The sequence below is a fragment of the Salvelinus alpinus genome, chromosome 20 (assembly GCF_045679555.1).
Source record: "Salvelinus alpinus chromosome 20, SLU_Salpinus.1, whole genome shotgun sequence".
NCBI classification, from domain to species: Eukaryota; Metazoa; Chordata; class Actinopteri; order Salmoniformes; family Salmonidae; genus Salvelinus; species Salvelinus alpinus.
In genome coordinates, this window is record NC_092105.1 from 17,827,087 (window position 1) to 17,844,231 (window position 17,145).

Consider the following 17,145-nt stretch of genomic DNA (forward strand, 5'->3'; position numbering starts at 1 on the left):
GAGAGAGCGAGTCAGAGCGAGAGAGCGAGTCAGAGCGAGTCAGAGCGAGCCAGAGCGAGCCAGAGCGAGAGAGCGAGCCAGAGCGAGAGAGCGAGCCAGAGCGAGAGAGCGAGTCAGAGCGAGAGAGCGAGAGAGCGAGAGAGCGAGTCAGAGCGAGAGAGCGAGTCAGAGCGAGAGAGCGAGTCAGAGCGAGAGAGCGAGTCAGAGCGAGAGAGCGAGTCAGAGCGAGAGAGCGAGTCAGAGCGAGAGAGCGAGTCAGAGCGAGAGAGCGAGTCAGAGCGAGAGAGCGAGTCAGAGCGAGAGAGCGAGTCAGAGCGAGTCAGAGCGTCAGAGCGAGTCAGAGCGTCAGAGCGAGTCAGAGCGTCAGAGCGAGTCAGAGCGTCAGAGCGAGTCAGAGCGAGTCAGAGCGAGAGAGCGAGTCAGAGCGAGAGAGCGAGTCAGAGCGAGAGAGCGAGTCAGAGCGAGCCAGAGCGGGCCAGAGCGAGCCAGAGCGAGCCAGAGCGAGCCAGAGCGAGAGAGCGAGCCAGAGCGAGAGAGCGAGCCAGAGCGAGAGAGCGAGTCAGAGCGAGTCAGCGAGAGAGCGAGAGAGCGAGTCAGAGCGAGAGAGCGAGTCAGAGCGAGAGAGCGAGTCAGAGCGAGAGAGCGAGTCAGAGCGAGAGAGCGAGTCAGAGCGAGAGAGCGAGTCAGAGCGAGCCAGAGCGAGAGAGCGAGCCAGAGCGAGAGAGCGAGCCAGAGCGAGAGAGCGAGCCAGAGCGAGAGAGCGAGCCAGAGCGAGAGAGCGAGCCAGAGCGAGCCAGAGCGAGTCAGAGCGAGTCAGAGCGAGAGAGCGAGAGAGCGAGAGAGCGAGAGAGCGAGTCAGAGCGAGTCAGAGCGAGTCAGAGCGAGTCAGAGCGAGTCAGAGCGAGTCAGAGCGAGAGAGCGAGAGAGCGAGAGAGCGAGAGAGCGAGAGAGCGAGTCAGAGCGAGAGAGCGAGTCAGAGCGAGTCAGAGCGAGTCAGAGCGAGTCAGAGCGAGTCAGAGCGAGTCAGAGCGAGAGAGCGAGAGAGCGAGAGAGCGAGAGAGCGAGTCAGAGCGAGTCAGAGCGAGAGAGCGAGAGAGCGAGAGAGCGAGTCAGAGCGAGAGAGCGAGTCAGAGCGAGTCAGAGCGAGAGAGCGAGTCAGAGCGAGAGAGCGAGAGAGCGAGAGAGCGAGAGAGCGAGAGAGCGAGAGAGCGAGTCAGAGCGAGCCAGAGCGAGAGAGCGAGCCAGAGCGAGAGAGCGAGCCAGAGCGAGAGAGCGAGTCAGAGCGAGTCAGAGCGAGAGAGCGAGTCAGAGCGAGACAGAGCGAGTCAGAGCGAGAGAGCGAGAGAGCGAGAGAGCGAGAGAGCGAGAGAGCGAGTCAGAGCGAGAGAGCGAGTCAGAGCGAGAGAGCGAGAGAGCGAGTCAGAGCGAGTCAGAGCGAGTCAGAGCGAGTCAGAGCGAGTCAGAGCGAGTCAGAGCGAGTCAGAGCGAGTCAGAGCGAGTCAGAGCGAGTCAGAGCGAGTCAGAGCGAGCCAGAGCGAGAGAGCGAGTCAGAGCGAGAGAGCGAGTCAGAGCGAGTCAGAGCGAGTCAGAGCGAGTCAGAGCGAGAGAGCGAGTAAGAGCGAGAGAGCGAGTCAGAGCGAGAGAGCGAGCCAGAGCGAGTCAGAGCGAGTCAGAGCGAGTCAGAGCGAGAGAGCGAGTCAGAGCGAGCCAGAGCGAGAGAGCGAGTCAGAGCGAGTCAGAGCGAGTCAGAGCGAGAGAGCGAGTCAGAGCGAGAGAGCGAGTCAGAGCGAGAGAGCGAGTCAGAGCGAGAGAGCGAGTCAGAGCGAGAGAGCGAGTCAGAGCGAGAGAGCGAGTCAGAGCGAGAGAGCGAGTCAGAGCGAGAGAGCGAGTCAGAGCGAGAGAGCGAGTCAGAGCGTCAGAGCGAGTCAGAGCGTCAGAGCGTCAGAGCGAGTCAGAGCGTCAGAGAGCGAGCGTCAGAGCGTCAGAGCGTCAGAGCGAGTCAGAGGGAGAGCGAGTCAGAGGGAGAGCGAGTCAGAGCGTCAGCGAGTCAGAGGGAGAGCGAGTCAGAGGGAGAGCGAGTCAGAGGGAGAGCGAGTCAGAGGGAGAGCGAGTCAGAGGGAGAGCGAGTCAGAGGGAGAGCGAGTCAGAGGGAGAGCGAGTCAGAGGGAGAGGAAGAGCGAGTCAGAGGGAGAGAGAGAGCGAGTCAGAGGAAGAGAGAGAGAGCGAGTCAGAGGAAGAGAGAGAGAGCGAGTCAGAGGAAGAGAGAGAGAGCGAGTCAGAGGAAGAGAGAGAGAGCGAGTCAGAGGGAGAGAGAGAGCGAGTCAGAGGAAGAGAGAGAGAGCGAGTCAGAGGAAGAGAGGGAGAGCGAGTCAGAGGAAGAGCGAGTCAGAGGGAGTCAGAGGAAGAGCGAGTCAGAGGAAGAGAGGGAGAGCGAGTCAGAGGAAGAGAGGGAGAGCGAGTCAGAGGAAGAGAGGGAGAGCGAGTCAGAGGAAGAGAGGGAGAGCGAGTCAGAGGAAGAGAGGGAGAGCGAGTCAGAGGAAGAGAGGGAGAGCGAGTCAGAGGAGACAGAGAGCGAGTCAGAGGAGACAGAGAGCGAGTCAGAGGAGACAGAGAGCGAGTCAGAGGAGACAGGAGAGAATTAGAGGAGAGAGAGGAACAGAGAGAGACAGAGGAGAGTCAGAGGAGAGAAGGGGAGAGAGAGGGGGAGAGAGAGGAACAGAGAGAGACAGAGGAGAGTCAGAGGAGAGAGGGGGAGAGAGAGGGAGAGAGAGGGAGAGAGAGTCAAAGGAGAGAGAGGGAGAGAGAGTCAAAGGAGAGAGAGGGAGAGAGAGTCAAAGGAGAGAGAGGGAGAGAGAGTCAAAGGAGAGAGAGGGAGAGAGAGTCAAAGGAGAGAGAGGGAGAGAGAGTCAAAGGAGAGAGAGGGAGAGAGAGTCAAAGGAGAGAGAGAGGGAGAGAGAGTCAAAGGAGAGAGAGAGGGAGAGAGAGAGGGAGAGAGAGTCAGAGGAGGGACAGAGGGAGAGAGAGTCAGAGGAGAGACAGAGGGAGAGAGAGTCAGAGGAGAGAGAGGGAGAGAGAGTCAGAGGAGAGAGAGGGAGAGAGGGAGAGAGGGAGAGGGAGAGTCAGAGGAGAGAGAGGGAGAGAGAGAGAGAGTCAGAGGAGAGAGAGGGAGAGTCAGAGGAGAGAGAGGGAGAGAGAGAGAGAGAGTCAGAGGAGAGAGAGAGAGGGAGAGAGAGTCAGAGGAGACAGAGAGGGAGAGAGAGGAGACAGAGAGGGAGAGAGAGGAGACAGAGTAAGAGAGAGTTTGTCTTACCTCGTATCCGAGCCGTGCCGCTCTCTGTAACAACGTCTCTCCAGCATTCTTGTTGACGATTAGTCTCCGTGCCTCAGGGGGGATGGGCCGCACCACAGGAAGCTCAGCAGGGGGTGCCCTCCTTACCCCTGCTTTCTCCGGTGGGACAGTCCCACTGCCATTCACCTGGGGGGGTAGGGGGAGGGGCCGCGTTGCGGGGGAACAGGGCTTGACCGGAGAGCCGAGGTAATGGAAGGGAGAAGAGGGTCTTTTCCTCCGAGCACACTGCTCACTGACCTGACAAGAGGAGGAGGGGTTAGAGAGAACTCACACATACCAATTAAGAAATAGCTAGTCACATAGAAACCACTGCTCACTCACAGACAGAGCTGTACCCTCCCACAACGTGTGTGTGTGTGTGTGTGTGTGTGTCTACCCCCAATGGGAGACGGAGCAGCTGTCGCTATCCGGGCGAGGTGAGACCAGAAAACAACCTCTTTTTCCTTTGCAAATCAGACGCTTCAGATGCTTTGCCGCGGCTGCCACATTCCTGTGTGTGTGTGTGTGTGTGTGTGTGTGTGTGTGTGTGTGTGTGTGTGTGTGTAATTGAGTGCTCACCGCCAAGTCTACTGCTGAAATGCTCCAGGGTTTTCTCGTTATGTAAAGAATGCTCGTACACACACAGTGTTGGCATTGTTTTACGCAATAACACACACTTCAAGCTGGAAATAAACACACACACACACACACCACAGGGAGTTTTCCAGGGCAGGAAAGGGTCAGAGAAGCAGCAGCCCTCTAGACATTGTAAAGGTATTTCATCTCTCCCTTGGTCTTATTCCCTCTCTCCATCTCCCTCCGTACTCCCTTTCTCTTTCCCTTCCTCCCTCCTCTTGCCACCGCAATCCACTTTCTGTCACCCTTCCAGCCTGTTAAATCTGGAATCTGAACGCTGACACCGCCACTCTCACCTTGTCCACCAGAGCTGCTCCCAGATCAGTGCTGCCGTGCTGGTTGCTATTTCCATTCAGCAGCTCCCTCTCTCTCTCCCTCTGGCTGGTGTGTTTGGTCTTGCACGGCCGCTTGCCTTTGGGTTTGTCCATGTCACCATGACGACGTGGCTTGAGCGAGGTGGTGTCTCCGGTGGGGGGCTCGGGGAGGGGGAACTGACCCACAGTCTTCACCCCCACCCCTCTCCTGGGCTCCTTGGATCCCCGGTCACAGCCTGGTCCCATCAAGGGCCCCTGGGGGGCTGATCTGTCCCTCTGCTGGGTCAAAGGGAGTAATCCAACTACAGGACAGAAAGATAGGGCCTGAAGGTTAGGGGTGAGGAGACCCTGAAGGTTAGCGGTGAGGAGACAAAGACCCTGAAGGTTAGGGGTGAGGAGACCCTGAAGGTTAGCGGTGAGGAGACCCTGAAGGTTAGGGGTGAGGAGACAGAGACCCTGAAGGTTAGCGGTGAGGAGACAGAGACCCTGACGGTTAGGGGTGAGGAGACCCTGAAGGTTAGCGGTGAGGAGACAGAGACCCTGAAGGTTAGCGGTGAGGAGACAGAGACCCTGAAGGTTAGCGGTGAGGAGACAGAGACCCTGAAGGTTAGGGGTGAGGAGACCCTGAAGGTTAGGGGTGAGGAGACCCTGAAGGTTAGGGGTGAGGACACAGAGACCCTGAAGGTTAGGGGTGAGGAGACAGAGACCCTGAAGGTTAGGGGTGAGGAGACAGAGACCCTGAAGGTTAGCGGTGAGGAGACAGAGACCCTGAAGGTTAGGGGTGAGGAGACAGAGACCCTGAAGGTTAGCGGTGAGGAGACAGAGACCCTGAAGGTTAGGGGTGAGGAGACCCTGAAGGTTAGGGGTGAGGAGACAACCTGAAGGTTAGGGGTGAGGAGACCCTGAAGGTTAGGGGTGAGGAGACCCTGAAGGTTAGGGGTGAGGAGACCCTGAAGGTTAGGGGTGAGGAGACCCTGAAGGTTAGCGGTGAGGAGACAGAGACCCTGAAGGTTAGCGGTGAGGAGACAGAGACCCTGAAGGTTAGGGGTGAGGAGACAGAGACCCTGAAGGTTAGGGGTGAGGAGACAGAGACCCTGAAGGTTAGGGGTGAGGAGACAGAGACCCTGAAGGTTAGGGGTGAGGAGACAGAGACCCTGAAGGTTAGGGGTGAGGAGACAGAGACCCTGAAGGTTAGGGGTGAAGAGACAGAGACCCTGAAGGTTAGGGGTGAGGAGACAGAGACCCTGAAGGTTAGGGGTGAGGAGACAGAGACCCTGAAGGTTAGCGGTGAGGAGACAGAGACCCTGAAGGTTAGGGGTGAGGAGACAGAGACCCTGAAGGTTAGGGGTGAGGAGACAGAGACCCTGAAGGTTAGCGGTGAGGAGACAGAGACCCTGAAGGTTAGGGGTGAGGAGACAGAGACCCTGAAGGTTAGGGGTGAGGAGACCCTGAAGGTTAGGGGTGAGGAGACCCTGAAGGTTAGGGGTGAGGAGACCCTGAAGGTTAGGGGTGAGGAGACCCTGAAGGTTAGGGGTGAGGAGAGACCCTGAAGGTTAGGGGTGAGGAGACAGAGACCCTGAAGGTTAGGGGTGAGGAGACCCTGAAGGTTAGGGGTGAGGAGACCCTGAAGGTTAGGGGTGAGGAGACAGAGACCCTGAAGGTTAGCGGTGAGGAGACAGAGACCCTGAAGGTTAGGGGTGAGGAGACAGAGACCCTGAAGGTTAGGGGTGAGGAGACAGAGACCCTGAAGGTTAGGGGTGAGGAGACCCTGAAGGTTAGGGGTGAGGAGACCCTGAAGGTTAGGGGTGAGGAGACCCTGAAGGTTAGGGGTGAGGAGACCCTGAAGGTTAGGGGTGAGGAGACAGAGACCCTGAAGGTTAGGGGTGAGGAGACCCTGAAGGTTAGCGGTGAGGAGACAGAGACCCTGAAGGTTAGCGGTGAGGAGACAGAGACCCTGAAGGTTAGGGGTGAGGAGACCCTGAAGGTTAGGGGTGAGGAGACAGAGACCCTGAAGGTTAGGGGTGAGGAGACAGAGACCCTGAAGGTTAGGGGTGAGGAGACAGAGACCCTGAAGGTTAGGGGTGAGGAGACAGAGACCCTGAAGGTTAGGGGTGAAGAGACAGAGACCCTGAAGGTTAGGGGTGAGGAGACAGAGACCCTGAAGGTTAGGGGTGAGGAGACAGAGACCCTGAAGGTTAGGGGTGAGGAGACAGAGACCCTGAAGGTTAGGGGTGAGGAGACAGAGACCCTGAAGGTTAGCGGTGAGGAGACAGAGACCCTGAAGGTTAGGGGTGAGGAGACAGAGACCCTGAAGGTTAGGGGTGAGGAGACCCTGAAGGTTAGGGGTGAGGAGACCCTGAAGGTTAGGGGTGAGGAGAGGTTAGGGGTGAGGAGACCCTGAAGGTTAGGGGTGAGGAGACCCTGAAGGTTAGGGGTGAGGAGACCCTGAAGGTTAGGGGTGAGGAGACAGAGACCCTGAAGGTTAGGGGTGAGGAGACAGAGACCCTGAAGGTTAGGGGTGAGGAGACCCTGAAGGTTAGGGGTGAGGAGACAGAGACCCTGAAGGTTAGCGGTGAGGAGACAGAGACCCTGAAGGTTAGCGGTGAGGAGACAGAGACCCTGAAGGTTAGGGGTGAGGAGACAGAGACCCTGAAGGTTAGCGGTGAGGAGACAGAGACCCTGAAGGTTAGGGGTGAGGAGACAGAGACCCTGAAGGTTAGGGGTGAGGAGACCCTGAAGGTTAGGGGTGAGGAGACCCTGAAGGTTAGGGGTGAGGAGACCCTGAAGGTTAGGGGTGAGGAGACAGAGACCCTGAAGGTTAGGGGTGAGGAGACAGAGACCATGAAGGTTAGGGGTGAGGAGACAGAGACCCTGAAGGTTAGGGGTGAGGAGACAGAGACCCTGAAGGTTAGGGGTGAGGAGACAGAGACCCTGAAGGTTAGCGGTGAGGAGACAGAGACCCTGAAGGTTAGGGGTGAGGAGACCCTGAAGGTTAGGGGTGAGGAGACAGAGACCCTGAAGGTTAGGGGTGAGGAGACCCTGAAGGTTAGCGGTGAGGAGACAGAGACCCTGAAGGTTAGGGGTGAGGAGACAGAGACCCTGAAGGTTAGGGGTGAGGAGACAGAGACCCTGAAGGTTAGGGGTGAGGAGACCCTGAAGGTTAGCGGTGAGGAGACAGAGACCCTGAAGGTTAGCGGTGAGGAGACCCTGAAGGTTAGGGGTGAGGAGACCCTGAAGGTTAGGGGTGAGGAGACCCTGAAGGTTAGGGGTGAGGAGACCCTGAAGGTTAGGGGTGAGGAGACAGAGACCCTGAAGGTTAGGGGTGAGGAGACAGAGACCCTGAAGGTTAGGGGTGAGGAGACCCTGAAGGTTAGCGGTGAGGAGACAGAGACCCTGAAGGTTATCGGTGAGGAGACAGAGACCCTGAAGGTTATCGGTGAGGAGACAGAGACCCTGAAGGTTAGGGGTGAGGAGACAGAGACCCTGAAGGTTAGGGGTGAGGAGACAGAGACCCTGAAGGTTAGGGGTGAGGAGACAGAGACCCTGAAGGTTAGGGGTGAGGAGACCCTGAAGGTTAGGGGTGAGGAGACCCTGAAGGTTAGGGGTGAGGAGACCCTGAAGGTTAGCGGTGAGGAGACAGAGACCCTGAAGGTTAGCGGTGAGGAGACAGAGACCCTGAAGGTTAGGGGTGAGGAGACAGAGACCCTGAAGGTTAGGGGTGAGGAGACAGAGACCCTGAAGGTTAGGGGTGAGGAGACAGAGACCCTGAAGGTTAGCGGTGAGGAGACAGAGACCCTGAAGGTTAGGGGTGAGGAGACAGAGACCCTGAAGGTTAGGGGTGAGGAGACAGAGACCCTGAAGGTTAGGGGTGAGGAGACCCTGAAGGTTAGGGGTGAGGAGACCCTGAAGGTTAGGGGTGAGGAGACAGAGACCCTGAAGGTTAGGGGTGAGGAGACAGAGACCCTGAAGGTTAGCGGTGAGGAGACAGAGACCCTGAAGGTTAGGGGTGAGGAGACCCTGAAGGTTAGGGGTGAGGACACAGAGACCCTGAAGGTTAGGGGTGAGGAGACAGAGACCCTGAAGGTTAGGGGTGAGGAGACAGAGACCCTGAAGGTTAGCGGTGAGGAGACAGAGACCCTGAAGGTTAGGGGTGAGGAGACAGAGACCCTGAAGGTTAGGGGTGAGGAGACAGAGACCCTGAAGGTTAGGGGTGAGGAGACCGAGACCCTGAAGGTTAGGGGTGAGGAGACCGAGACCCTGAAGGTTAGGGGTGAGGAGACCCTGAAGGTTAGGGGTGAGGAGACCCTGAAGGTTAGGGGTGAGGAGACCCTGAAGGTTAGGGGTGAGGAGACCCTGAAGGTTAGGGGTGAGGAGACAGAGACCCTGAAGGTTAGCGGTGAGGAGACAGAGACCCTGAAGGTTAGCGGTGAGGAGACAGAGACCCTGAAGGTTAGCGGTGTGGAGACAGAGACCCTGAAGGTTAGGGGTGAGGAGACCCTGAAGGTTAGGGGTGAGGAGACCCTGAAGGTTAGGGGTGAGGAGACAGAGACCCTGAAGGTTAGGGGTGAGGAGACAGAGACCCTGAAGGTTAGGGGTGAGGAGACAGAGACCCTGAAGGTTAGGGGTGAGGAGACAGAGACCCTGAAGGTTAGGGGTGAGGAGACAGAGACCCTGAAGGTTAGGGGTGAGGAGACAGAGACCCTGAAGGTTAGGGGTGAGGAGACAGAGACCCTGAAGGTTAGGGGTGAGGAGACAGAGACCCTGAAGGTTAGGGGTGAGGAGACAGAGACCCTGAAGGTTAGCGGTGAGGAGACAGAGACCCTGAAGGTTAGGGGTGAGGAGACAGAGACCCTGAAGGTTAGGGGTGAGGAGACAGAGACCCTGAAGGTTAGCGGTGAGGAGACAGAGACCCTGAAGGTTAGGGGTGAGGAGACAGAGACCCTGAAGGTTAGGGGTGAGGAGACAGAGACCCTGAAGGTTAGGGGTGAGGAGACAGAGACCCTGAAGGTTAGGGGTGAGGAGACCCTGAAGGTTAGGGGTGAGGAGACAGAGACCCTGAAGGTTAGCGGTGAGGAGACAGAGACCCTGAAGGTTAGGGGTGAGGAGACAGAGACCCTGAAGGTTAGGGGTGAGGAGACAGAGACCCTGAAGGTTAGGGGTGAGGAGACAGAGACCCTGAAGGTTAGGGGTGAGGAGACAGAGACCCTGAAGGTTAGGGGTGAGGAGACAGAGACCCTGAAGGTTAGGGGTGAGGAGACAGAGACCCTGAAGGTTAGGGGTGAGGAGACAGAGACCCTGAAGGTTAGGGGTGAGGAGACAGAGACCCTGAAGGTTAGGGGTGAGGAGACAGAGACCCTGAAGGTTAGCGGTGAGGAGACAGAGACCCTGAAGGTTAGGGGTGAGGAGACCCTGTAGGTTAGGGGTGAGGAGACCCTGAAGGTTAGCGGTGAGGAGACAGAGACCCTGAAGGTTAGCGGTGAGGAGACCCTGAAGGTTAGCGGTGAGGAGACAGAGACCCTGAAGGTTAGCGGTGAGGAGACAGAGACCCTGAAGATTAGGGGTGAGGAGACAGAGACCCTGAAGGTTAGGGGTGAGGAGACAGAGACCCTGAAGGTTAGGGGTGAGGAGACAGAGACCCTGAAGGTTAGGGGTGAGGAGACAGAGACCCTGAAGGTTAGCGGTGAGGAGACAGAGACCCTGAAGGTTAGCGGTGAGGAGACAGAGACCCTGAAGGTTAGGGGTGAGGAGACCCTGAAGGTTAGGGGTGAGGAGACAGAGACCCTGAAGGTTAGGGGTGAGGAGACCCTGAAGGTTAGCGGTGAGGAGACAGAGACCCTGAAGGTTAGGGGTGAGGAGACAGAGACCCTGAAGGTTAGGGGTGAGGAGACCCTGAAGGTTAGCGGTGAGGAGACAGAGACCCTGAAGGTTAGCGGTGAGGAGACCCTGAAGGTTAGGGGTGAGGAGACCCTGAAGGTTAGGGGTGAGGAGACCCTGAAGGTTAGGGGTGAGGAGACAGAGACCCTGAAGGTTAGGGGTGAGGAGACCCTGAAGGTTAGCGGTGAGGAGACAGAGACCCTGAAGGTTAGCGGTGAGGAGACAGAGACCCTGAAGGTTAGCGTTGAGGAGACAGAGACCCTGAAGGTTAGCGGTGAGGAGACAGAGACCCTGAAGGTTAGGGGTGAGGAGACAGAGACCCTGAAGGTTAGGGGTGAGGAGACAGAGACCCTGAAGGTTAGGGGTGAGGAGACCCTGAAGGTTAGGGGTGAGGAGACCCTGAAGGTTAGCGGTGAGGAGACAGAGACCCTGAAGGTTAGCGGTGAGGAGACAGAGACCCTGAAGGTTAGGGGTGAGGAGACAGAGACCCTGAAGGTTAGGGGTGAGGAGACAGAGACCCTGAAGGTTAGCGGTGAGGAGACAGAGACCCTGAAGGTTAGGGGTGAGGAGACCCTGAAGGTTAGGGGTGAGGAGACCCTGAAGGTTAGCGGTGAGGAGACCCTGAAGGTTAGCGGTGAGGAGACCCTGAAGGTTAGGGGTGAGGAGACCCTGAAGGTTAGGGGTGAGGAGACCCTGAAGGTTAGGGGTGAGGAGACCCTGAAGGTTAGGGGTGAGGAGACCCTGAAGGTTAGGGGTGAGGAGACAGAGACCCTGAAGGTTAGGGGTGAGGAGACAGAGACCCTGAAGGTTAGGGGTGAGGAGACAGAGACCCTGAAGGTTAGGGGTGAGGAGACAGAGACCCTGAAGGTTAGGGGTGAGGAGACCCTGAAGGTTAGGGGTGAGGAGACCCTGAAGGTTAGGGGTGAGGAGACCCTGAAGGTTAGGGGTGAGGAGACCCTGAAGGTTAGGGGTGAGGAGACCCTGAAGGTTAGGGGTGAGGAGACAGAGACCCTGAAGGTTAGGGGTGAGGAGACAGAGACCCTGAAGGTTAGCGGTGAGGAGACAGAGACCCTGAAGGTTAGGGGTGAGGAGACAGAGACCCTGAAGGTTAGGGGTGAGGAGACAGAAACCCTGAAGGTTAGGGGTGAGGAGACAGAGACCCTGAAGGTTAGCGGTGAGGAGACAGAGACCCTGAAGGTTAGGGGTGAGGAGACCCTGAAGGTTAGGGGTGAGGAGACCCTGAAGGTTAGCGGTGAGGAGACCCTGAAGGTTAGCGGTGAGGAGACAGAGACCCTGAAGGTTAGCGGTGAGGAGACAGAGACCCTGAAGGTTAGGGGTGAGGAGACAGAGACCCTGAAGGTTAGGGGTGAGGAGACAGAGACCCTGAAGGTTAGGGGTGAGGAGGTAAAAGATCTACTAGCTCTCTATGTGTGCTGATTTATTAATGAGGATGAACATCTGTCTGGGAGGCACACACACACAGACACACACACATTTTGCAACAGACTAAATGTTTTCCACAGCGTAATAAATACACCCCAGGTAATACCCTTCCTTACTCTCCTTCTCTAATCCCTCTCTCTTTCTTAGTCTGTTCATCTCTCACTTTCTCAGCCGTGGTGTGAGCACAGGGAAAGCCCTACTTTAACAGTCCTTTGTTCTGTTTCTCTTGCTCTCTCTATTTGACTGGCCTCGAGGGGAAACAGTCATTCATCACATGTTAGTCACATTACACCTGCCCCCATATTTTGAATAGGCATGCGCACATGCTCTCCCACAAACACTCTCTCTCCTCAAGCTAGACACACTACTCATAATACTATATGTTCTCCAGAGCTCTTCAACCCGGAGAGAGATATTGTGCATCCAGACCCCAGAAGCATATGAATCTAACCCCTGAGAGAGAACCACAGGGACAGCGTCTCTAACAACCTAAAGAGACGTCCACAGGCCCCCTGGACCCAGAAGGAAGTGTCCTACATCCCTTCATGTCCCTGAACCCTGGTAGGATGACCACACTGCTAACAGAGTGGAAGTGACATCACAAAGCACATCGATATTGAAGGCGAAACCATAAAGAGCATAGATTCACTTCTGTGGTTTCACCACCACCAGAGGAGATGTTGAGATGTGAAGGGTACAGAAAAAGAAACGGGACATCTTACCACAAAGCACAAGACTGCTCTATACTGTACACACAGCAGTAAAAGCCCTCCATCATTGGCGACTAGGCAACAGAAAAATCACAATCAGACAGAGACTGCAACCATCAGTGTGCCTACCGCGTTTAGCGTCTCCGTTAGCCAGCATCTCTCTGGCCCAGCTCTTCGTGATCTCTGGTTTCTGTGGCAGAGGTTTCACTTCCGGGTCAACCTTGAACTTCCTGTCCCGCGGGGGCGGGGCTTGGGCTGGGGTACGGGTTAGGGGGAGTGTCCGGGGCAGGGAGGAAGGGCTGTGATGTGATGACCATGCCCTCTCCTCTTTGACCTCTAGTCTCTCGGGGGAGGAGGCGGTGGGCTTGCGGAGGCAGAGCCCCTTCAGCTCAATACACACCTTAAGCTTCCTGACCTCTTCATCATCATCATTACTAGGAGGAGCCGTAGGCAGCACACAGACATCTGAAGACCCAGAAAGTGGAGGTTAGTGGAGAACTAAAAAAGGACATACAGACACACACATACAAAGACACACAGTGCCCACTCTTTGTCAAGCTGATGAGCTTAAAGCCTCACTTTAAGCATAGTGTGTGTGTGTGTGTGTGTGTGTGTGTGTGTGTATAAAGTGAGAAAGAGCGAGAAGTTGGAAAAGAGAAAAGAGGGAGAGGAAAAATTGTGTTTTCCCAAAATGCACCAGGGAGGACAATCCCTCTCGCCTGCCAGCATTGGGAGAGCGAGTGCAATGCCACATGCCAAAAGAAAAAGGGGAAAAAGAAGAGAAACAAACAGACGAGGGAAGAAAGGAGAAGAAAAGAGCAGCTCTGAAGAGGGAGGATACACACAGCAGAGGAACAGCACTGCTGAGAGTTAAGAGAAAATGGCTGTCCTGCTCGCTCCCTCTCCACTCAGACACAGGATGAAACACCTCTCTCTCTCCCACACACAGTGAGAGGGTTGGAATGACAGTGATGAAAGAGAGGGAACAGAGAAGAGAGCCAAACAGAACAAGAGAGATGAGACATCTATGGTAATGAGGCGAAGAGAGATGGGCAATAGGATGGACACAGAGAGCGAGAGCGAGAGAGGCGATAGGATGGACACAGAGAGCGAGAGCAATAGAGGCGATAGGATGGACACAGAGAGCGAGAGACGTTGTGAATATTTTGAAACAGTATAAACAAACACTTGATGAAATTGAAAACGCAATTGACCAAAACCAGTTCTGGGACATGTGGAACGATTTAAGCATGACAAAGCCACAAGAATTAGCCATACAAGATGTAGGAATTTGGAAAACTTATTTTGATCATCTATACAAAAACATCCCTCAAAAAGACAGAACCAATTAGAAATTAAAGAAAAATTGAACATCCTTGAATCAGTCATTAAAAACAACCAAAATCCATTAGATTACCCAATAACCCAACAGGAACTAAATGAAAAGCTCAAATCTATTAAATCAAAGAAGGCTTGTGGTCTAGACAACATCGGAAATGAAATGCTGAGAAACATCACACCTGAGTTGCGAAATGCTGCGCTTAAATTGTTCAACATGGTTTTAACTTCTGGCTGCTTCCCTGATGTCTGGAACCAGGGGCTTATCTCCCCTATCCACAAAAGTGGAGACAAATCAGACCCCAATAATTACAGGGGAATTTGCGTAAACAGTAACTTGGGAAATGTTATCTGTAGCATTTTGAATTCAAGAATTCAAACCTTTCTTCAAGAAAAAAATGTAATAAGTAAATGTCAAATTGGCTTTCTCCCTAACCATCGCACTACTGACCATATATACACCTTACACACACTAATTAACAAACATGTCCACCAAAAAAAAAGAGGGCAAAATCTTTGCTTGCTTTATTGACTTTAAAAAAGCATTTGATTCTATTTGGCACGAAGGGCTATTCTACAAAATTCTCCAAAGTGGGCTTGGTGGTAAGGTGTATGACTTAATAAAATGTATGTACACAGAAAACAAGTGTGCAATAAAATGAAAAACCAAAGAACAGAATTATTTTCACAACGTTGAGGTGTGAGACAAGGCTGCAGTTTGAGTCCAAATCTTTTCAACATTTATATTAATGAATTAGCAGACATGTTGGACCATTCTCCAGCCCCAGGACTCACACTATTTGACACAGAGGTGAAATACCTGCTATATTGCTGATGACTTGGTACTTCTATCACCAACCAAAGAAGATCTTCAACAGAACATTAATATTCTAGAGCAATATTGCCATAATTGGGCCCTGGCTGTACATCTACCTTTGTCTGACCATATCTGCATCGGGAAACTTTAATATGGCAGTGAATGCACTCAAAGAAAAAGCCCGCAGAGCATTGTATGCAATAAAAATGAAATTATTCCAAATCAACATCCCAATATTTGACAGTGTAATCCTAACAATACAGTGAGGGAAAAAAGTATTTGATCCCCTGCTGATTTTGTACGTTTGCCCACTGACAAAGAAATGATCAGTCTATAATTTTAATGGTAGGTTTATTTGAACAGTGAGAGACAGAATATCAACAAAAAAATCCAGAAAAACGCATGTCAAAAATGTTATGAATTGATTTGCATTTTAATGAGGGAAATAAGTATTTGACCCCTCTGCAAAACATGACTTAGTACTTGGTGGCAAAACCCTTGTTGGCAATCACAGAGGTCAGACGTTTCTTGTAGTTGGCCACCAGGTTTGCACACATCTCAGGAGGGATTTTGTCCCACTCCTCTTTGCAGATCTTCTTCAAGTCATTAAGGTTTTGAGGCTGACGTTTGGCAACTCGAACCTTCAGCTCCCTCCACAGATTTTCTATGGGATTAAGGTCTGGATACTGGCTAGGCCACTCCAGGACCTTAATGTGCTTCTTCTTGAGCCACTCCTTTGTTGCCTTGGCCGTGTGTTTTGGGTCATTGTCATGCTGGAATACCCATCCACGACCCATTTTCAATACCCTGGCTGAGGGAAGGAGGTTTTCACCCAAGATTTGACGGTACATGGCCCCGTCCATCGTCCCTTTGATGCGGTGAAGTTGTCCTGTCCCTTTAGCAGAAAAACACCCCCAAAGCATAATGTTTCCACCTCCATGTTTGACGGTGGGGATGGTTTCTTGGGGTCATAGGCAGCATTCCTCCTCCTCCAAACACGGCAAGTTGGGTTGATGCCAAAGAACTCCATTTTGGTCTCATCTGACCACAACACGTTCAACCAGGTTGTCCTCTGAATCATTCAGATGTTCATTGGCAAACTTCAGACGGGCATGTATATGTGCTTTCTTGAGCAGGGGGACCTTGCGGGCGCTGCAGGATTTCAGTCCTTCACGGCATAGTGTGTTACCAATTGTTTTCTTGATGACTATGGTCCCAGCTGCCTTGAGATCATTGACAAGATCCTCCTGTGTAGTTCTGGGCTGATTCCTCGCCGTTCTCATGATCATTGCAACTTCACGAGGTGAGATCTTGCATGGAGCCCCAGGCTGAGGGAGATTGACAGGTCTTTTGTGTTTCTTCCATTTGCGAATAATCACAGAAACTGTTGTCACCTTCTCACCAAGCTGCTTGGCGATGGTCTTGTAGCCCATTCCAGCCTTGTGTAGGTCTACAATCTTGTCCCTGACATCCTTGGAGAGCTCTTTGGTCTTGGCCATGGTGGAGAGTTTGGAATCTGATTGATTGATTGCTTCTGTGGACAGGTATCTTTTATACAGGTAATAAACTGAGATTAGGAGCACTCCCTTTAAGAGTGTGCTCCTAATCTCCGTTCGTTACCTGTATGAAAGACACCTGGGAGCCAGAAATCTTTTTGATTGAGAAGGGGTCAAATACTTATTTCCCTCATTAAAATGCAAATCAATTCATAACATTTTTGACATGCGTTTTTCTGGATTTTTTTGTTGATATTCTGTCTCTCACTGTTCAAATAAACCTACCATTAAAATTATAGACTGATAATTTCTTTGTCAGTGGGCAAACGTACAAAATCAGCAGGGGATCAAATACTTTTTTCCCTCACTGTAGCTCTTTACGGAAGTGAGGTTTGGGGGCCACTCAAACTGGACTTTAAAATGTGGGACAAACATCCAATTGAAGCTCTACATGCAGAATTCTGTCGGAAAAATCTAGTCCAGAGAAATACACCAACTAATGCATGTAGGCAGAATTGGGCCGCTTTCCAGTAATAATGAAAATACAGAAAAGATCATTAAAATTTTGGCTACATCTAAATTCAAGACCAAATTCAAGTCTGCAATTTAAAGCACTTCAAACCCAAGAGGTGAGCCCAGAAACGAGCCCTCTCAGTCAGCTGGTGTTGGACCTAACCAACCAAGTGGACACCAGCACTGCTTCAAAAGAAAGAATTCCAATAAACAAAATCATGAACCAATCAAAGGACTCATATTTACAACATTGGAAAAACGAAACAAAATCCCAAAGCCGACTAAATTGCTATCTGACCCTAAACAGAGAATATGAATTGGCTGATTATCTCTACTCTGTCAGAGATATGAAGCAGAGACAGATCCTTACCAAGTACAGGCCGAGTGACCACCGATTGGCAATAGAAACCGGCAGACATAAAAAGACATGGCTACTCAAAGAGGAGCGTGTATGTGGTCACTGCAAGACAGGGGAGGTAGAAACTGTGATAAATATTCCTCACAAAGAGATTCATTATTCACATAAATGACTACATGTATTACAAACTTTAACTTATTAATCCCAGAGGAAAAACTAAAAATACTCATGGGCGAAGGAGCAATGGCTCCTCTTGCAGCCAAATATGTATTTGCCTGCCATGGCCTGAGGGACACTGAATAATAACATCTGCATAGT

At 53.0% G+C, this 17,145-nt stretch overlaps 1 protein-coding gene across 3 annotated transcripts in view; it reads right to left on the reverse strand.

Moving 5' to 3' along the window:
- Positions 1-17,145, reverse strand: part of LOC139546396 (BCL-6 corepressor-like) — a 78,216-nt gene that overhangs the window by 20,390 nt on the left and 40,681 nt on the right. For all 3 annotated transcript variants that reach the window (XM_071354738.1, XM_071354739.1, XM_071354737.1), the window contains 3 exons: positions 12,435-12,770; positions 4,261-4,580; positions 3,311-3,586 (listed from right to left, as the gene is read on the reverse strand). In XM_071354738.1, coding sequence (XP_071210839.1) covers positions 3,311-3,586; positions 4,261-4,580; positions 12,435-12,770 — 932 coding nt within the window. The remainder of the gene's footprint in view (positions 1-3,310; positions 3,587-4,260; positions 4,581-12,434; positions 12,771-17,145) is intronic.